Genomic DNA, 13,076 nt, shown 5'->3' with positions numbered 1-13,076 from the left:
TTTCCCTGCCAGAGTTGTCACTTTGTCCTTTTCCCTTCTCCCCGCAAACTCATGTGCCTCTCAAATTGGTCTCTCTGTTACTGTAGGTCTTCCTGAGCTGAAAGGATGAAAATTGGCGATTGGAAAGTCACCGTCACTGTCCTAAGCTTCATCCTATCTTCTGGAGTCCCAGTTGATGTCTTTGGGTGTACGAACCTGCAAGAGTGTCCAGTGTCCCTTTCCATGATTTAGGCAGTGGCTTGGAGCATGCTTCATTGTAAGGTTTATGTGATTTCAGTGCTGGCGGTGACACTGTCCCTTTCCCAGTCTGTGCAAGGGGGTTAATTGCACAGTGGAGCTGCCTGTCAAAAATGGTCTTGAATCCCGGTTCCCCTCCCACCCCGAGGGTCTCTTCCTGCTCCCTCCTTTTGCGCTGGCAGCACCGTCCCTGGGCTCACTCATGCCAGATCAGTCCCTGCCCTCCCCACCATCAGCTGCTTCCAGTAGCACAGCCAGCCCCTGGCTCGCCTTGCGTCTGACCTTCTCTATCCCTTTTTGCACGCTGTGATTCCAGAGCGGGATGGTCGGCCACCGAAGCTGCAATGTCGTCCCTGACGACCTCCAGTGAGGGAGAGTACTCCGCTCCCAGGTTTGTGGTCGGTTCCAGGGATGATGAGACAGACTTCCTGGGATCAAACATGAAGACAGACGAAACCGATTTCTTTGAAGATGATGAAAAGGAGGAGTCGGTAAGGAGGTCCCGGCATTATGGGTTGGGGCATCTGTGCAGAATTCCTGGGTCTCAGCCAGGGTTTGCGCGGTTGCTGCTGAGGCCGGAGGAAGTCAGGACTTCAGGGGACATGGCACCAGGCTGTGTGGCACAGCCGTGGGGAACAGCAGTGTCATTTCTGACAGGACGTTCTGCATTGTCATGCTGCCATGCTTGCTGCCTCATGCTGCAGTAAATCCTCGCCTTTTTGCTTGCAGGTCTTTTTCAGGTACAATAGCGGATTTCTTTGTCCTAACAACTTAACCCTGACATTCCTGTAAACTTTCTGTTTCACCAGGGAAATTTCTGAGGAAAATTCTGGGAACTGTGAAAAGGGCAAAGGTGTGTCTGCAGAAAGGAAGCATGCATTCCTTTCTGTAACCTCCAGGAACAGGATGCAGAAAGGAGAATGATCTCCAGCTCCTGACAGCTTTTGGCCCCTATTCAGTGTTACGCTAAATGTTTTATTTGCTGTTCTGCACTTGGGACTTGGATGCAGCAGGGACATTGCTGCTGGCTATGCGAATTGCTGAGACTGTATGCCAGCGCAGTGGTCGTTTCCATTGCCTCTGTACCTTGAGCCTCCATTGCAAGTAGGTTGTTGGCCTAGGAGCCCACATGGGCTTCCTTCAAACCCAGGCAATGTTGTGTACCTTGATGCTCAGTGAGGAGCCATTTATCAGGTGTGGTGAAGGATTTGGAAACCCTTTCGCTTCCCAGGTGTTATTTTTTGCTGTGGAACCTTGGCTTTGCAAGTCAGCACAGTAACTTCTAAAGTCTTGACTTTCAGTTTGAAGCCACAGTTGCATGTGCCGGCTAACCTGCAGTCCTGTGTGTATCACTTCAGATGATCTCACTGCATTTAATGTTGCTTGGGCTAGAATTAATCTGTCAGGGAAAACATCCAGTCTGGGATTTCTAGACAGTGACGGAAAGTCCACACAGACCATAGCCTGTTCCTCTGTTATGGTTACCAGTGCTTTTTGAATGCACGCCTTCTCACTTGACTTGCTCAACTTAACTTCGTCCCACTGGATCTTCTTGTACCTTTGTCAGATATATGGAAGAGGACCTGGTCCTGTTTCTCTTCTACTCGTAGCTACTTACTGTTGTAATCTCCCCTTCATTTTCTCTCAGATAAGACAAACAGACTGAGCTCCTGGACTTTTTTGCTATAAAACGTTTGCAGCTTTTCTCTGAGCCTTCCTAAGTCCACCAGCTGTCTTGGTGAGTTACGGGCCAGAGAACATGATGTGGGATTTCAGTCCCTGCTGCTTGTTCAGGTGCCAGATATTTATTTCTGACCTTGGCATTAGTGCCCACAGTAAAAGGAGAAGGTACGTACTACCGGGCAAAGAAGCAGTTGTTTTGGGCTGCTCCTTAATGATGTCCACCAGTGGACTCTAGTGGGAGCTGAAAGTGTGTATGGCTTTGAGTCTAGCAAGAGCTGTAAGTGCATAAGGTTGGAAGAAAATCCCTTGTTTCTTCTGCATTGCTGCATTTCTACACTGTTACAGTTTAAATTCAGTAAAGTAGTTGAGCCTGTACTAAACTGATCTCTGTCTTCCCTTAGCCACCTGAACGGCAGATTGTGGTTGGAATCTGTGCCATGACCAAAAAGTCCAAGTCAAAGCCCATGACACAGATTCTGGAGCGTCTGTGCAAGTTTGAGTATATCACAGTGGTGATTATGGGGGAAGATGTTATTCTGAATGAACCGGTGGAGAACTGGCCCTCTTGTGACTGCCTAATATCATTTCACTCCAAAGGTAAAAAGTCAGTGGCCGACCTTAGCCTACTTGAGATCTGGGCAAGGGAGCTTCTGCTCATTCTCTTCCCACGCCCCTCCTCTGTATTTCAGGATTCCCCTTGGATAAAGCGGTTGCTTATGCCAAGCTGTGCAAGCCGTTTCTGATTAATGACCTTGATATGCAGTATTATATCCAGGACAGGTAGGTGTCTGTGATCCACTAAAGCCCCTTCCCTCTTCCTTTGTCTGATTCTTCTCCTCAGCATGCTGCGCGAACTTCGTCTTCCTGGCCACAAGCAAATGAGTGAGATGGGGAGGAGGGGGACCTTAGCAGTAGCTTTTAGGGGTTGTTTCTCCAAAACACAGAAGGGGATAGATCTGAGGGTAAAACCATTGAGAGTTGGCACGTTTTGTTTCCTGGTGTAAATGTAAGGAATGGCTAGATGAAGTAGGAAGTGGAAGAGATCTCACAGAATGAGACTGCCACGACTAAGGCAAAAAGACTAGTCTCTGAGTAGGAGGGGCAAGTAGTGGGATGAGGTTCTGGGAGAGGAATTGGGAGCAAGGCCAGGTCAGATTCTGAGGAGGGTATGTTGGTCAGACGCTTCAAGAGGCTTCTCAGTCAGGTCTTGGTAGAGGCCACCACCAGCAGTCACGTACTTCAGTGCATACAGCCAGGCTGCTTTGGCTGTGTATGGGTAGGGCTCATACCAGACCCCAAACCTCCTGCCATGTCTTTGGGTTGAGAGCGGTGTTCCTGTGGGTGCTGACAGGCAGGGTGTAACTCTAGTGAAAGGATTGCGGTTTCCCCACTGACACGGGATGAAAAGAGGATCTACTGCATCTGCCTGGCCTGAACGTTGGGCAGCTTAGCGTGAGAGGGCAGATCTGGGTAGGTGGGGTGTGCTGGGTGGGCTGCTGTGGATTGGACATGTGCTAGTAAATGAGCATCCAGGTTTAGGTCAGGTGGAGACTGACTCTGGGAACATCTCTGTCCGGAGTAGGACTGAGGCATGCCCCATAGCCTGCAGGTCCTATCTGGAGAGCATGTCCTGAGAAGAGTTTGCACTCTGTCTTGAGGCTTCTTAGTGTTCATTGGACTTTCTTCTTCATCACTGGGAGTGAAGCCTTTCCCTTGGCAGGTACTGAGGACCTTCTAGACTCTTCTGACACTGTTTCTGTCCTCTACAGGCGTGAAGTGTATCGGATCCTTCAAGAAGAGGGAATAGACCTGCCCCGCTATGCTGTGCTCAATCGAGACCCTGATAGACCAGAAGGTCAGTGTCCAGGCTCTACTGAAAACCATTTTCACATGCTGTACTATTTAAGATATTCTGCGGAGAATAGGTACTGATAATCAGCTTGATTCACAAGTCTGTTGTTTTTAGTGGACAAAGGTCCCAACAGCAAAACTGGCTGACTGGCTAGGACTGAAGGGCTTTGCCTCTGCCCTAGGGATGTCTCACCCTTTCCTAACATGCTGCTGCTGTGCTTTGTCTTCAGAATGCAACTTAGTGGAAGGAGAAGACCACGTGGAGGTAAATGGAGCTGTTTTCCCAAAGCCATTTGTAGAGAAGCCAGTCAGTGCTGAAGACCATAATGTGTATATTTACTACCCGACGTCAGCAGGTGGGGGCAGCCAGCGGCTCTTTCGGAAGGTGAGGAGGAGGACTCCAGTTTTGGTGTTGAAACCAACAGCTCTGTGGCTCTGAGACCCATGTGGCTTCACGAGGGAGTGGTGGGGCAGGTGAAGAGGAAAGGAAGATTTTGTGTTGGGGAAATCTAGACCTTCTTAGAACTTTTAGTTCAACCCCATCTGCCTTTAGATGTAAGGAAGAAATTCTTCACCATGAGGGTGGTGAAGCACTGGCACAAGGTGCCCAGAGAAATTGTGGATGCCCCATCCCTGGAAGTGTTCAGGGCCAGGCTGGAGCAACCTAGTCTACTGGAATGTGTCCCTGCCCATGGCAGGGGGCTTCGAACTAGATGATTTTTAAGGTCCCTTCCAACCCAAACCATTCTATGGTTCTATGATACCTGTGAATTGGAGAAGGACATTTTAGTGGTAGTGCTGACTTTGCCTTCCCCATCCTCTGTTTGACCTGTGTCCTGTATAGCAGTCATGGAGAACTGTGTCTCTTATTAAATTGCGTGCTGTTTTTTCCAGATCGCTTCCTCAATTTATTGAGATTTTTTTCTTTTTTTAACTTATGTTCCTGTCCTCTAGCATCACTGTTGCACTTCTCAGCTTAGTATAGCTTGCAGTATTTATGCAGTATTTATTCCTTGCAGTATTTATTCCTAGATTCCACAGGGAATCTGCCCTTGTCACTTCCTCCACTTTGTCAGCGATCAGTTAATAGCTGTGATATATCTTTTTTCTGATCAGTTATGCATCTGCCATTAATAATCTTAAAATGATTGTTTCCTGTTTCCTTAGGTAACATACAGGCATGCCACTTGAGGTTGTATCCAAAGCCTTACTAAAAATGAAAACAACATCATCCTCTGTCCATAAGATCAGTCAACTGTCCTAGTAGGAAGTTAAATTGGTCTGATTATCACCTATCATCATTTATTTTCATTTGCTTATGAGCTAGGCTCCTTACTTTCTAGGTCTTTGTCCACTCTTTTTTGTTTCAAATCCTTGTAGTGATCAGAGTCAACCTAATGGTCTATAATAACTTGTCTCCTCTTTAAAGCCTGGAAGAGAACATACCTACTGTCTGTGTTTCAGAGTCTCTTTTGTCCTCCATAAATAAGTGTGCTGTAATAGCTGCGGGTTCTGAGCTGCCTTCTGCTAATTCTCTACCTATGGGATAAAACTTAGGCTTTTTGTTCTTCCATCTAAGAAGAGGAGCCCCATGCTCTTCCCTGAGGTGTTTATTCTGTGCTTTCAGATTGGCAGCCGGAGTAGCGTGTACTCCCCAGAGAGCAGTGTGAGGAAGACAGGCTCGTACATTTATGAGGAGTTCATGCCTACAGATGGCACCGATGTGAAGGTAAGGAAAAGCCTGGAATAGATCCTTCCTTCTCCAGGCCTGGGATAGCTGAAGGTTGGGCAGTCCTACTTAGTCCTACTTAGATTCTGGAGTATTTGTTTAAGCCATGAGGTGCTGACTGTGCAGCTTGGATCCCAAAGCGGGGAGCGGGCGTTCTGTAGGTCATAACAGGAGGAATGCACGAGACCATCTGATCGTCTTCCCTCTGTGTCTGCAGTAGCAATACCTTCTGGAAGCTGCAGTTAGTCTAGGTGGTTATGTCAGGTGTAACTATTTCTCTTCCCAGGTGTACACTGTTGGGCCGGACTATGCCCATGCAGAGGCTCGCAAATCCCCTGCTTTGGATGGGAAGGTTGAACGGGACAGTGAAGGGAAAGAAATCCGTTACCCAGTCATGCTGACTGCCATGGAGAAACTAGTTGCACGGAAAGTCTGCGTAGCCTTTAAGGTCTGTGTTTTCTCGCCTACGTGAGCGGGATATTCCACGAATGTCTGATTTGAATCTCGGTCGGTGTTAAAGCTTGAGCTCTGTTACCCTGATGTGTCTCTGGTGCGGCAGTCTTTCACACCTGATGCCGGTTGCCGTCTCTGCTGGCTGGGTGCAGCTGGTGCTGCTGGCCATGGCAGTTTGCTGGTCAGAGATGACTGTGAAGGCAGGAGGGCCTGCAGCGAATGCCCTCTGTGCTGGCAGGTGGCTGGTGTCCAGTGTACATCTGAGCACTTTATACCACATTCTGAGCATGCTGCTGTCCATCTGACCTGTGCTTGTCCCGCCTTTACTGTTTCCTAGTTGTGTCTGTGTGGAAAGCTTGGTCTTCTTTTCTTCTGTTTTTGTTGTTGTTGTTCTGTTTTTGATCTGGCTTTGGTGCACATTTGTGTTCTGTTCTACAGGTCGGTAGAGTGAGTGTGTGAGTCTAGGTATTGTTCCATGGTATGTTTAGCAGTATCAGCAGAAGAAGCACTTAGCTGCTTGTTCCTGCCCTTGCTGCAATCTGCAACCCATGCAGTTGTGCTGATACCGCTGTGGCCTTGTTCTGCCTTGTAGCCTTTTCCACACAGTGATGGATGTCTTTGCCTGCACTGCTTGTTGTCTGTATTTGTCAGTCTGGTTCAAAGTGGTTGGACTCAGAGACACGAGCAGAAGAGCCAGGAGCTGCTCTGTCTTAGCCTTTAGAGCTCTGGGAGGTAGGGGGCTGGCCCTGATGGCTTAATCTGGGGGCCTGTGGGTTGGGCCTTTGATACAGCTGTGAGGATGTAAAGATTCCTCTGAAGGGCCTGTTACCACTGGCTGATGGCTTTATTTTCACACTTGTTGAAGGCTCATGAGGTAGGCGTGGAGCGGAGGACGGCTGCAGCACCAGAGGACCTGAACTGGGCGGTGTTCGCAGGCTGGGTCTGTGTGTGTGCCCCGCTTGGCTGGGCAGCTGCTGTCCCCTCGCTGCGCTCCCTGACAGCGTGCCTGAGTCCTGTGTCCTCTGCTTCCTCACGCAGCAAACAGTGTGTGGGTTTGATCTCCTGCGGGCAAACGGCCATTCTTTTGTTTGCGACGTGAACGGCTTCAGTTTTGTGAAGAACTCTATGAAGTATTACGATGATTGTGCCAAAATCCTCGGGTATGTAAAATTCAAGTTTTGATAGCGGGTAAGGTAACTCACAGCAAAGTAGAATGAACGTAGAGTACTGATTGGTATGTTGGAGAAGTCTGCAGGTAGTTCATACGGGAATATGTGTTCATCGGTGACAGCTTGGCTCTGGGAGGAATGCGTTAATTATTTTTAGCCCCTGGAGCTCCTGCCTGCATTGGCATTAGCTGTCTTTGTCTACAGCTAGATCTATCTTACAGGACTTGTCATTGTCCTACTTGTCATACAGCCAAGCCCGGCTGCAGTATTGGTGATGTGAGGGAAATTGGTGTCCCTCTGGGGTGCCCTAAGTAGCCTATGGTGTGGTATAGATGTTTCTGTGAGGAAGGTGAGGAGAAGTTCTGTGGCTCTCTTCAAATCTTTAAGCTGGACCACTAAGGAGGAGCTGGGGAACCAAGGGAATGGAATTTCTTGTGAGTTTTGTATTCTAATTTCTTCCAGAAATATAATCATGCGGGAATTGGCTCCCCAGTTTCATATTCCCTGGTCCATCCCAACAGAGGCCGAAGACATTCCCATTGTCCCCACAACGTCAGGCACCATGTGAGTACCTGCCATCTTCTCAAAAGAATGCCGGTGATGGCTCCATGAGGGACAAAATGCAAACCCTGTCCAAGGGACAGACATCACCCAGCAGCATGGCATTCTCCAGCTGCTGTGTTGGTTGCAATCCTGAAATGCCTGTGGAAAGGCTTAGCCATGCACATGAAAGGAGTGATAGATGGTAAATTAGTTGTAGGTTGTTTGAATGCAGACGAGCAGTCATTGAAGGAATTACTGAAACTGCCCACATGTCTTTCAGAAGGCCCAAATTTTTGATCAGGACAGGAAACAAATTAGGGCATCACTGTAGCTGGCTCACTGTAAATGCGTGTTGAACTGCCAGTGAAATGGGTGGTAAACAATTAGCTGAAGTATTCACATTACCTGTACATTTGGCAGACCCTCATTTGATACTGTCAGCCTTACTAGTTTTCTGCCACATAAGGCTAAAAGACCAAAGGCAAAAATTTCTTTGTGATCCTCAGTACACTTGTGTGAAGTGAACAAAGTAGGTACTACAGAAAAGGTAGATTGAGAGTCCGTATTCATCCTTTACTGTGTGATCATTTGGAAAAAGTTGGCAAACACAAACACTGCACAGCACACCGGACTGCTGGCTTCCATGACACCTTGTGACAATGAGACTGATAAGAGTTGATCCCCGTTTCTCTGGGATCCTAAAATAAATAGTTGGATTTTGTAGTATCTGAAAAAGCAAACTCATGTAGCTCTTGTGAAATTAGCCAGCCTAATTACTGGTTCCTGCAGGTGGCTGATTGCTATGGGATCTTTCTGTGTGCAGCTCTTACCAGTTGCTCAAAGACAGGACCCCAGCTGTGTAACCATTCTTCTAAACCAAGTTGTTTTTTCCTGGGTCTTTCTAAGCGGTCCTATGAGCATTACACGAGTTGGGCATGAAAACAGGCTGGGCACAATTCAAAATGCTCTTTCTGTAGCTTCTGTAACACCCAGCCTGGTCCTTGCTGCTGCAGGTGTAGTTCTGCCTGTCATATTGTGGTACTGTGGTGCTTTTCCCTGATAGGAAACCAGATGACCTGGTAGTGTCTGCAGTACTTTGACTGCTTTTACAGCCTTGGCACTTGTGCCTGGTTTAGTCTGGGAGAAGTTCTGCCACTGATGAGGAAAGCTGCTGTCAAAAGGATGGAGCTACTTTCTGGTGGCAGTTCTGGAGTTTAGGGGCACATTTGTAAGGTGTATCTTGTGTTTCCCCAGGATGGAGCTTCGTTGTGTTATTGCAGTCATCCGGCACGGAGATCGCACCCCAAAGCAGAAGATGAAGATGGAAGTTAAGCATCCCCGGTAAGAGTTAAGGCAAGAAGATGCTGTGCTGCTGGGAAGTGAGGAGGGCCTGTTTACTGAATCGAGAGGAGAAGCAGAAGGGCTGAGTGCATGGGAGGCAGTGCTTTTTTATGGCTCCATTCGAGCAAATGCTTTCTGCCCAGTTGAGGGAGTACTATTTCCCCGTTAGGATCCTGGCACCTTCTGTGTGAATACTGGAAGAAAGAGTGAAGGTCTAGGTGCTGCAAAGGGAAGTGCCCCACTAAATGGGAAGCTAGTGGCTGCTTCCTTTTCATATCTGCAGCTGGAAACATGTGTTGTTTTCAGAATTTCTGAAGCAAAGGAAGGAGCCAGTGGGCCTGCTGGTTCTGCCTGAAAAGCAGAGCACGAATGCATATGTAGGGATGACAGTCCTTGTAGCACTGAAACAGCAGAAAGTAGATCAGGATTCTTTGTTGTCTGTCCAGGTTCTTTGAATTATTTGAGAAATATGATGGCTACAAGACAGGGAAGTTGAAGCTGAAGAAACCAGAGCAGCTACAGGTGAGGGGAGTTCTCTCTGGGGTTACTGGTGTGTGACATGCAGGTAATACGGATCTCAGTGCAAGGCAATTCTTTGGGAGGGTGGAAACCCTCAAAAGGCTGACAGTCTGTTGCACAAAGGCTCCCTTTCTCATTCCTCACCCCGTGCACACTTAGCTGGGTGATAGTATGAGAGCAGAATGGAAACTGTTCCTGGCTTGATGTGAAGACTGTAGGATGGGAATGACCTGATGCAGCTTGCCCATCTGCTGTGGTTGCCTCTGCTGAAAGATCGGTCCAGGCTCGAGAGTGGGGCAGTTGGAGGCACCTGTTTGTTTCTGAATGGGGCTGGAGGACGGAGTGGGGATGAAGCAAACTGCAGTGTGAACGTTTGTCCTGCCTGAGCTGTGTCTTACGAAATGATGTGTCTATGATGAGTGTCTGTGTGGACCTGATGGTGGGTGAAGCCTTGCAAGAGTACAGTGGTGAGTCTGAGGCAGAATTGCTGGATGCTTGAGACTGTCTGCTCTCCAACAGGAAGTGCTGGACATTGCACGGCAGCTTGTGGTGGACCTGGGAACCCACAGTGACTGTGAGATTGAGGAGAGGAAATCCAAACTGGAACAACTTAAGAGCGTCTTGGAGATGTAAGGGTTCATATCTTGGGGCACTGTGAGTTTGTCTTGGAGCTGCGATGTAGATGCGATGTAGAAACAAGCTGTGCTGCTGATGTCCTTGCCAGCTGGCTCCCCAGAGGTCGGAGTCTCCTCCGTCCCCTGTTAGCAGCTATGCATGAAAGGTGCCACGCTCTTAATGTTCTCTCCATGGCATCAAAACCACTGCTGATTCTTGTTCCAAGTGTGTCTGGTTTTTGGCTAAACGTCTTGAGACAAAACTGCGCTTGCTTTGCTACGGGAGAGGAACTGGGGTCCTGTACGGACCACATTGATATGAAGCATTTTGATAAATTTGGAACAAATCTTGTTTTAAATAAGGTTGTCCCGGTGCCAAAAGTTTAACAAAAAGCTGCTTGGAAAACATGAAAAGGTGTTTGTGTCCTCTTCGGTTTCATACAGCTGAAATAAAAGACAATATGGTGGTGTTGGCATCTTGGAAACGGAAGAAGGATTTCTCTCAGAACTGTAGCTCGCTGTGGCATACGCAGGCCGTGTCTCTGTTCAAGCTGTGTCTCTGTTCAAGCCATGCCTGTGGAGCACAGAGGATGAATTTTTGCTATGATTCCTTCCCCTGCTCTTTCTGCTCATTAGAGATGTGGTTATCCTCAAGCGGCTGGCAGATTGTTTCTTTTTCTGTGATCTCATTAATTCACTTGTTAAAGATGTAGGTAGAAATTAACTAAGGTTGATTAAAGCCCCGGTGGGGTATGAGAGCACGGAGTACTGTCAGCTGAAGAGCAGGCAAGTAAATGGATCTTTGACTTTCATTTGGGGGGATTTATTTGGCTTTTTTGGGGAGTGCATGCCGGGTCACAGGTAGATGACAAAAATGTTCATGTTCCGTGGCAATTGATACTGCAGCAGAAAGTCTCTTGCCTGTGCTGAATTTTTGCTGTGTGCTGCCTAGGGACCTCTGGGCAAAGGGTGAGTGGAGCTGATTTGTTTAATTTTTTTTTTCCCACCTCTCCTTGTGACAGGTATGGACATTTTTCTGGCATTAACCGTAAGGTTCAGTTGACCTATCTGCCTCATGGACATCCAAAAGCTGCAAGTGAAGACGAAGGTAAAGAAACCTGACGTTGCTGCCGTGATCTTCGAGCCTGGTGTTGAAGACTGCGTGCAGCTATCCTACCTTTATAGGCCTCTGGACATGCAAGCAAAATAAGTGACCCGTATCTTATCTGTGCTCACATCATATGAAGGGTTGGAGTGATGCATAATGTAGTGTACCAGTCTACCCCGAATGGTGCCACAGGGCTTATGCTTCCAATTTCATGAATGTCAGCCTATGCCTTCAAAAAGTAGTGACTCTTAATTTCATACTTGCTGGTTTGGTTTCCAGGGATTTTGTGTCAGGCTTGTGTTGAGAATGCTCTGCAAGGTGCTGATGACAACCTCTTCTTCCTCCCCTCCTCTCCCCCTGCAAGCTCAGCTTTGAGATCTGATCTAGTGAGTACCTGTTTGTCTCCTAGAAGCTCGCCGAGAGTCTTCCCCATCCCTTCTCCTGGTGCTTAAGTGGGGTGGAGAGCTGACGCCAGCAGGGAGAGTCCAGGCAGAAGAGCTGGGGCGAGCCTTTCGCTGCATGTACCCTGGTGGCCAAGGTAAGCTTTGCCCATGGATCTCCAGTCCTGTCCTCTGACTGTGCCAGGCTGCCCAGCCCAGGTCACTGATCACCAGCATGAGGGATGCTTGGACATCTGTGGGCTGTGTGCAGCCTCTGTGACTCGGATCATTACTGGTTTTGCTCTTTTGAGTTGACCTGGTAAGGATAAATAATTCAAGTGGGTTTTGCACTCAAAGATTCCTAAGCTGGCTAGAGATATCTGCTGCAGTGGTTAAACTTTAGTATGTCTTGGAGCACAATAACATTCTTTCAACTAATGTGCCAGTATTCAAAAAAGAGAAGCCATTCTAATAAGACATTCTGATGCAGCAAATACGATTCAAAATTTGTGTATGATTAACAAGGAATTTAGGTCAGATGTAGAGAACAGAGGAAATCTATCTTGGAACACAGATAATTCTGCCTTGAAGCAGGAGAATGGGAAGGTAACTTCTCCGTATTTTCTCCACCATAATTCTGTGACTCTGAAAAGCATTTAGAACACACAGAGATGAACAAGACCCCAAAGCGGGGCGGGGGGGAAGACTGAGATTGCCTTTTTCATCCAAGTGAAGAGCCAGAAGTAATACACTGCTACTGTATTGATCTGATGAGATCAGAATTGGATACTGCTTATCTTTGACTTGTATGTTTAATTAATTCAATTTAATTAATTCAATTTCAAATTAATTAAGCTAATTTAAAATGGAGATTTCCCTCAGGAATAAGGAAGAGTTACCCTTGGTGGAAGAGGATCTGGTCAGGGAACACTTAAGCAAACTGGACATACTTAAGTCCATGGGCCCTGATGGGGTGCACCCACGAGTGCTGAGGGAGCTGGCAGATGTCACTGCAGATTATCTTTGAAAGGTTGTGGGGACTCAGGGAGGTGCCTGAGGACTGGAGGAGGGAAAATGTCACTCCTGGCTTCAAAAATGACAATAAGGAGGCCCCAGGGAACTGCAGGCTGGTCAACCTCACCACAGTCCCTGGGAAGGTGATGGAGCAGCTAATCCTGGAAGCCATTTCTGGGCACGTGAAGGATAGGAAGGTGATTGGGAGTAGTTAGTATGGATTCACAAAGGGACGTCATGCCTAACCAACCTGATAACCTTCTACAGTGAAATGACTGTCTTGTTTAGATGCGGGGAGAACGGTGGCTATGGCCTACTTTGACTTCAGTAAGGCTTTCGACACTGTCTGTGGTAATGTCCTGATAGCTGAAGAAGTGTGGGCTGGCTGAGCAGACAGTGAGGTGGACTGAAAGCTAGCTGAACAGCTGGGTTTGG

The 13,076-nt window shown here is 47.8% G+C and overlaps 1 protein-coding gene across 1 annotated transcript in view; it reads left to right on the top strand.

The window, feature by feature from the left end:
- Positions 1-581: 581 nt before the first annotated feature.
- PPIP5K1 (diphosphoinositol pentakisphosphate kinase 1) overlaps positions 582-13,076 on the top strand; it is a 46,152-nt gene continuing 33,657 nt past the window's right edge. The window contains exons 1-14 of the mRNA XM_009708957.1: positions 582-728; positions 2,322-2,517; positions 2,610-2,700; positions 3,690-3,775; positions 4,002-4,156; positions 5,399-5,500; positions 5,787-5,948; positions 6,992-7,113; positions 7,585-7,686; positions 8,920-9,006; positions 9,453-9,528; positions 10,045-10,154; positions 11,162-11,247; positions 11,657-11,785. Coding sequence (XP_009707259.1) covers positions 582-728; positions 2,322-2,517; positions 2,610-2,700; positions 3,690-3,775; positions 4,002-4,156; positions 5,399-5,500; positions 5,787-5,948; positions 6,992-7,113; positions 7,585-7,686; positions 8,920-9,006; positions 9,453-9,528; positions 10,045-10,154; positions 11,162-11,247; positions 11,657-11,785 — 1,651 coding nt within the window. The remainder of the gene's footprint in view (positions 729-2,321; positions 2,518-2,609; positions 2,701-3,689; positions 3,776-4,001; positions 4,157-5,398; positions 5,501-5,786; positions 5,949-6,991; positions 7,114-7,584; positions 7,687-8,919; positions 9,007-9,452; positions 9,529-10,044; positions 10,155-11,161; positions 11,248-11,656; positions 11,786-13,076) is intronic.

The sequence above is a fragment of the Cariama cristata genome, unplaced genomic scaffold (assembly GCF_000690535.1).
Source record: "Cariama cristata isolate BGI_N322 unplaced genomic scaffold, ASM69053v1 scaffold12341, whole genome shotgun sequence".
Taxonomy (NCBI): Eukaryota; Metazoa; Chordata; class Aves; order Cariamiformes; family Cariamidae; genus Cariama; species Cariama cristata.
Note: the sequence above shows the minus strand (reverse complement) of the source record. Positions and strands in the feature narration are given on the sequence as shown.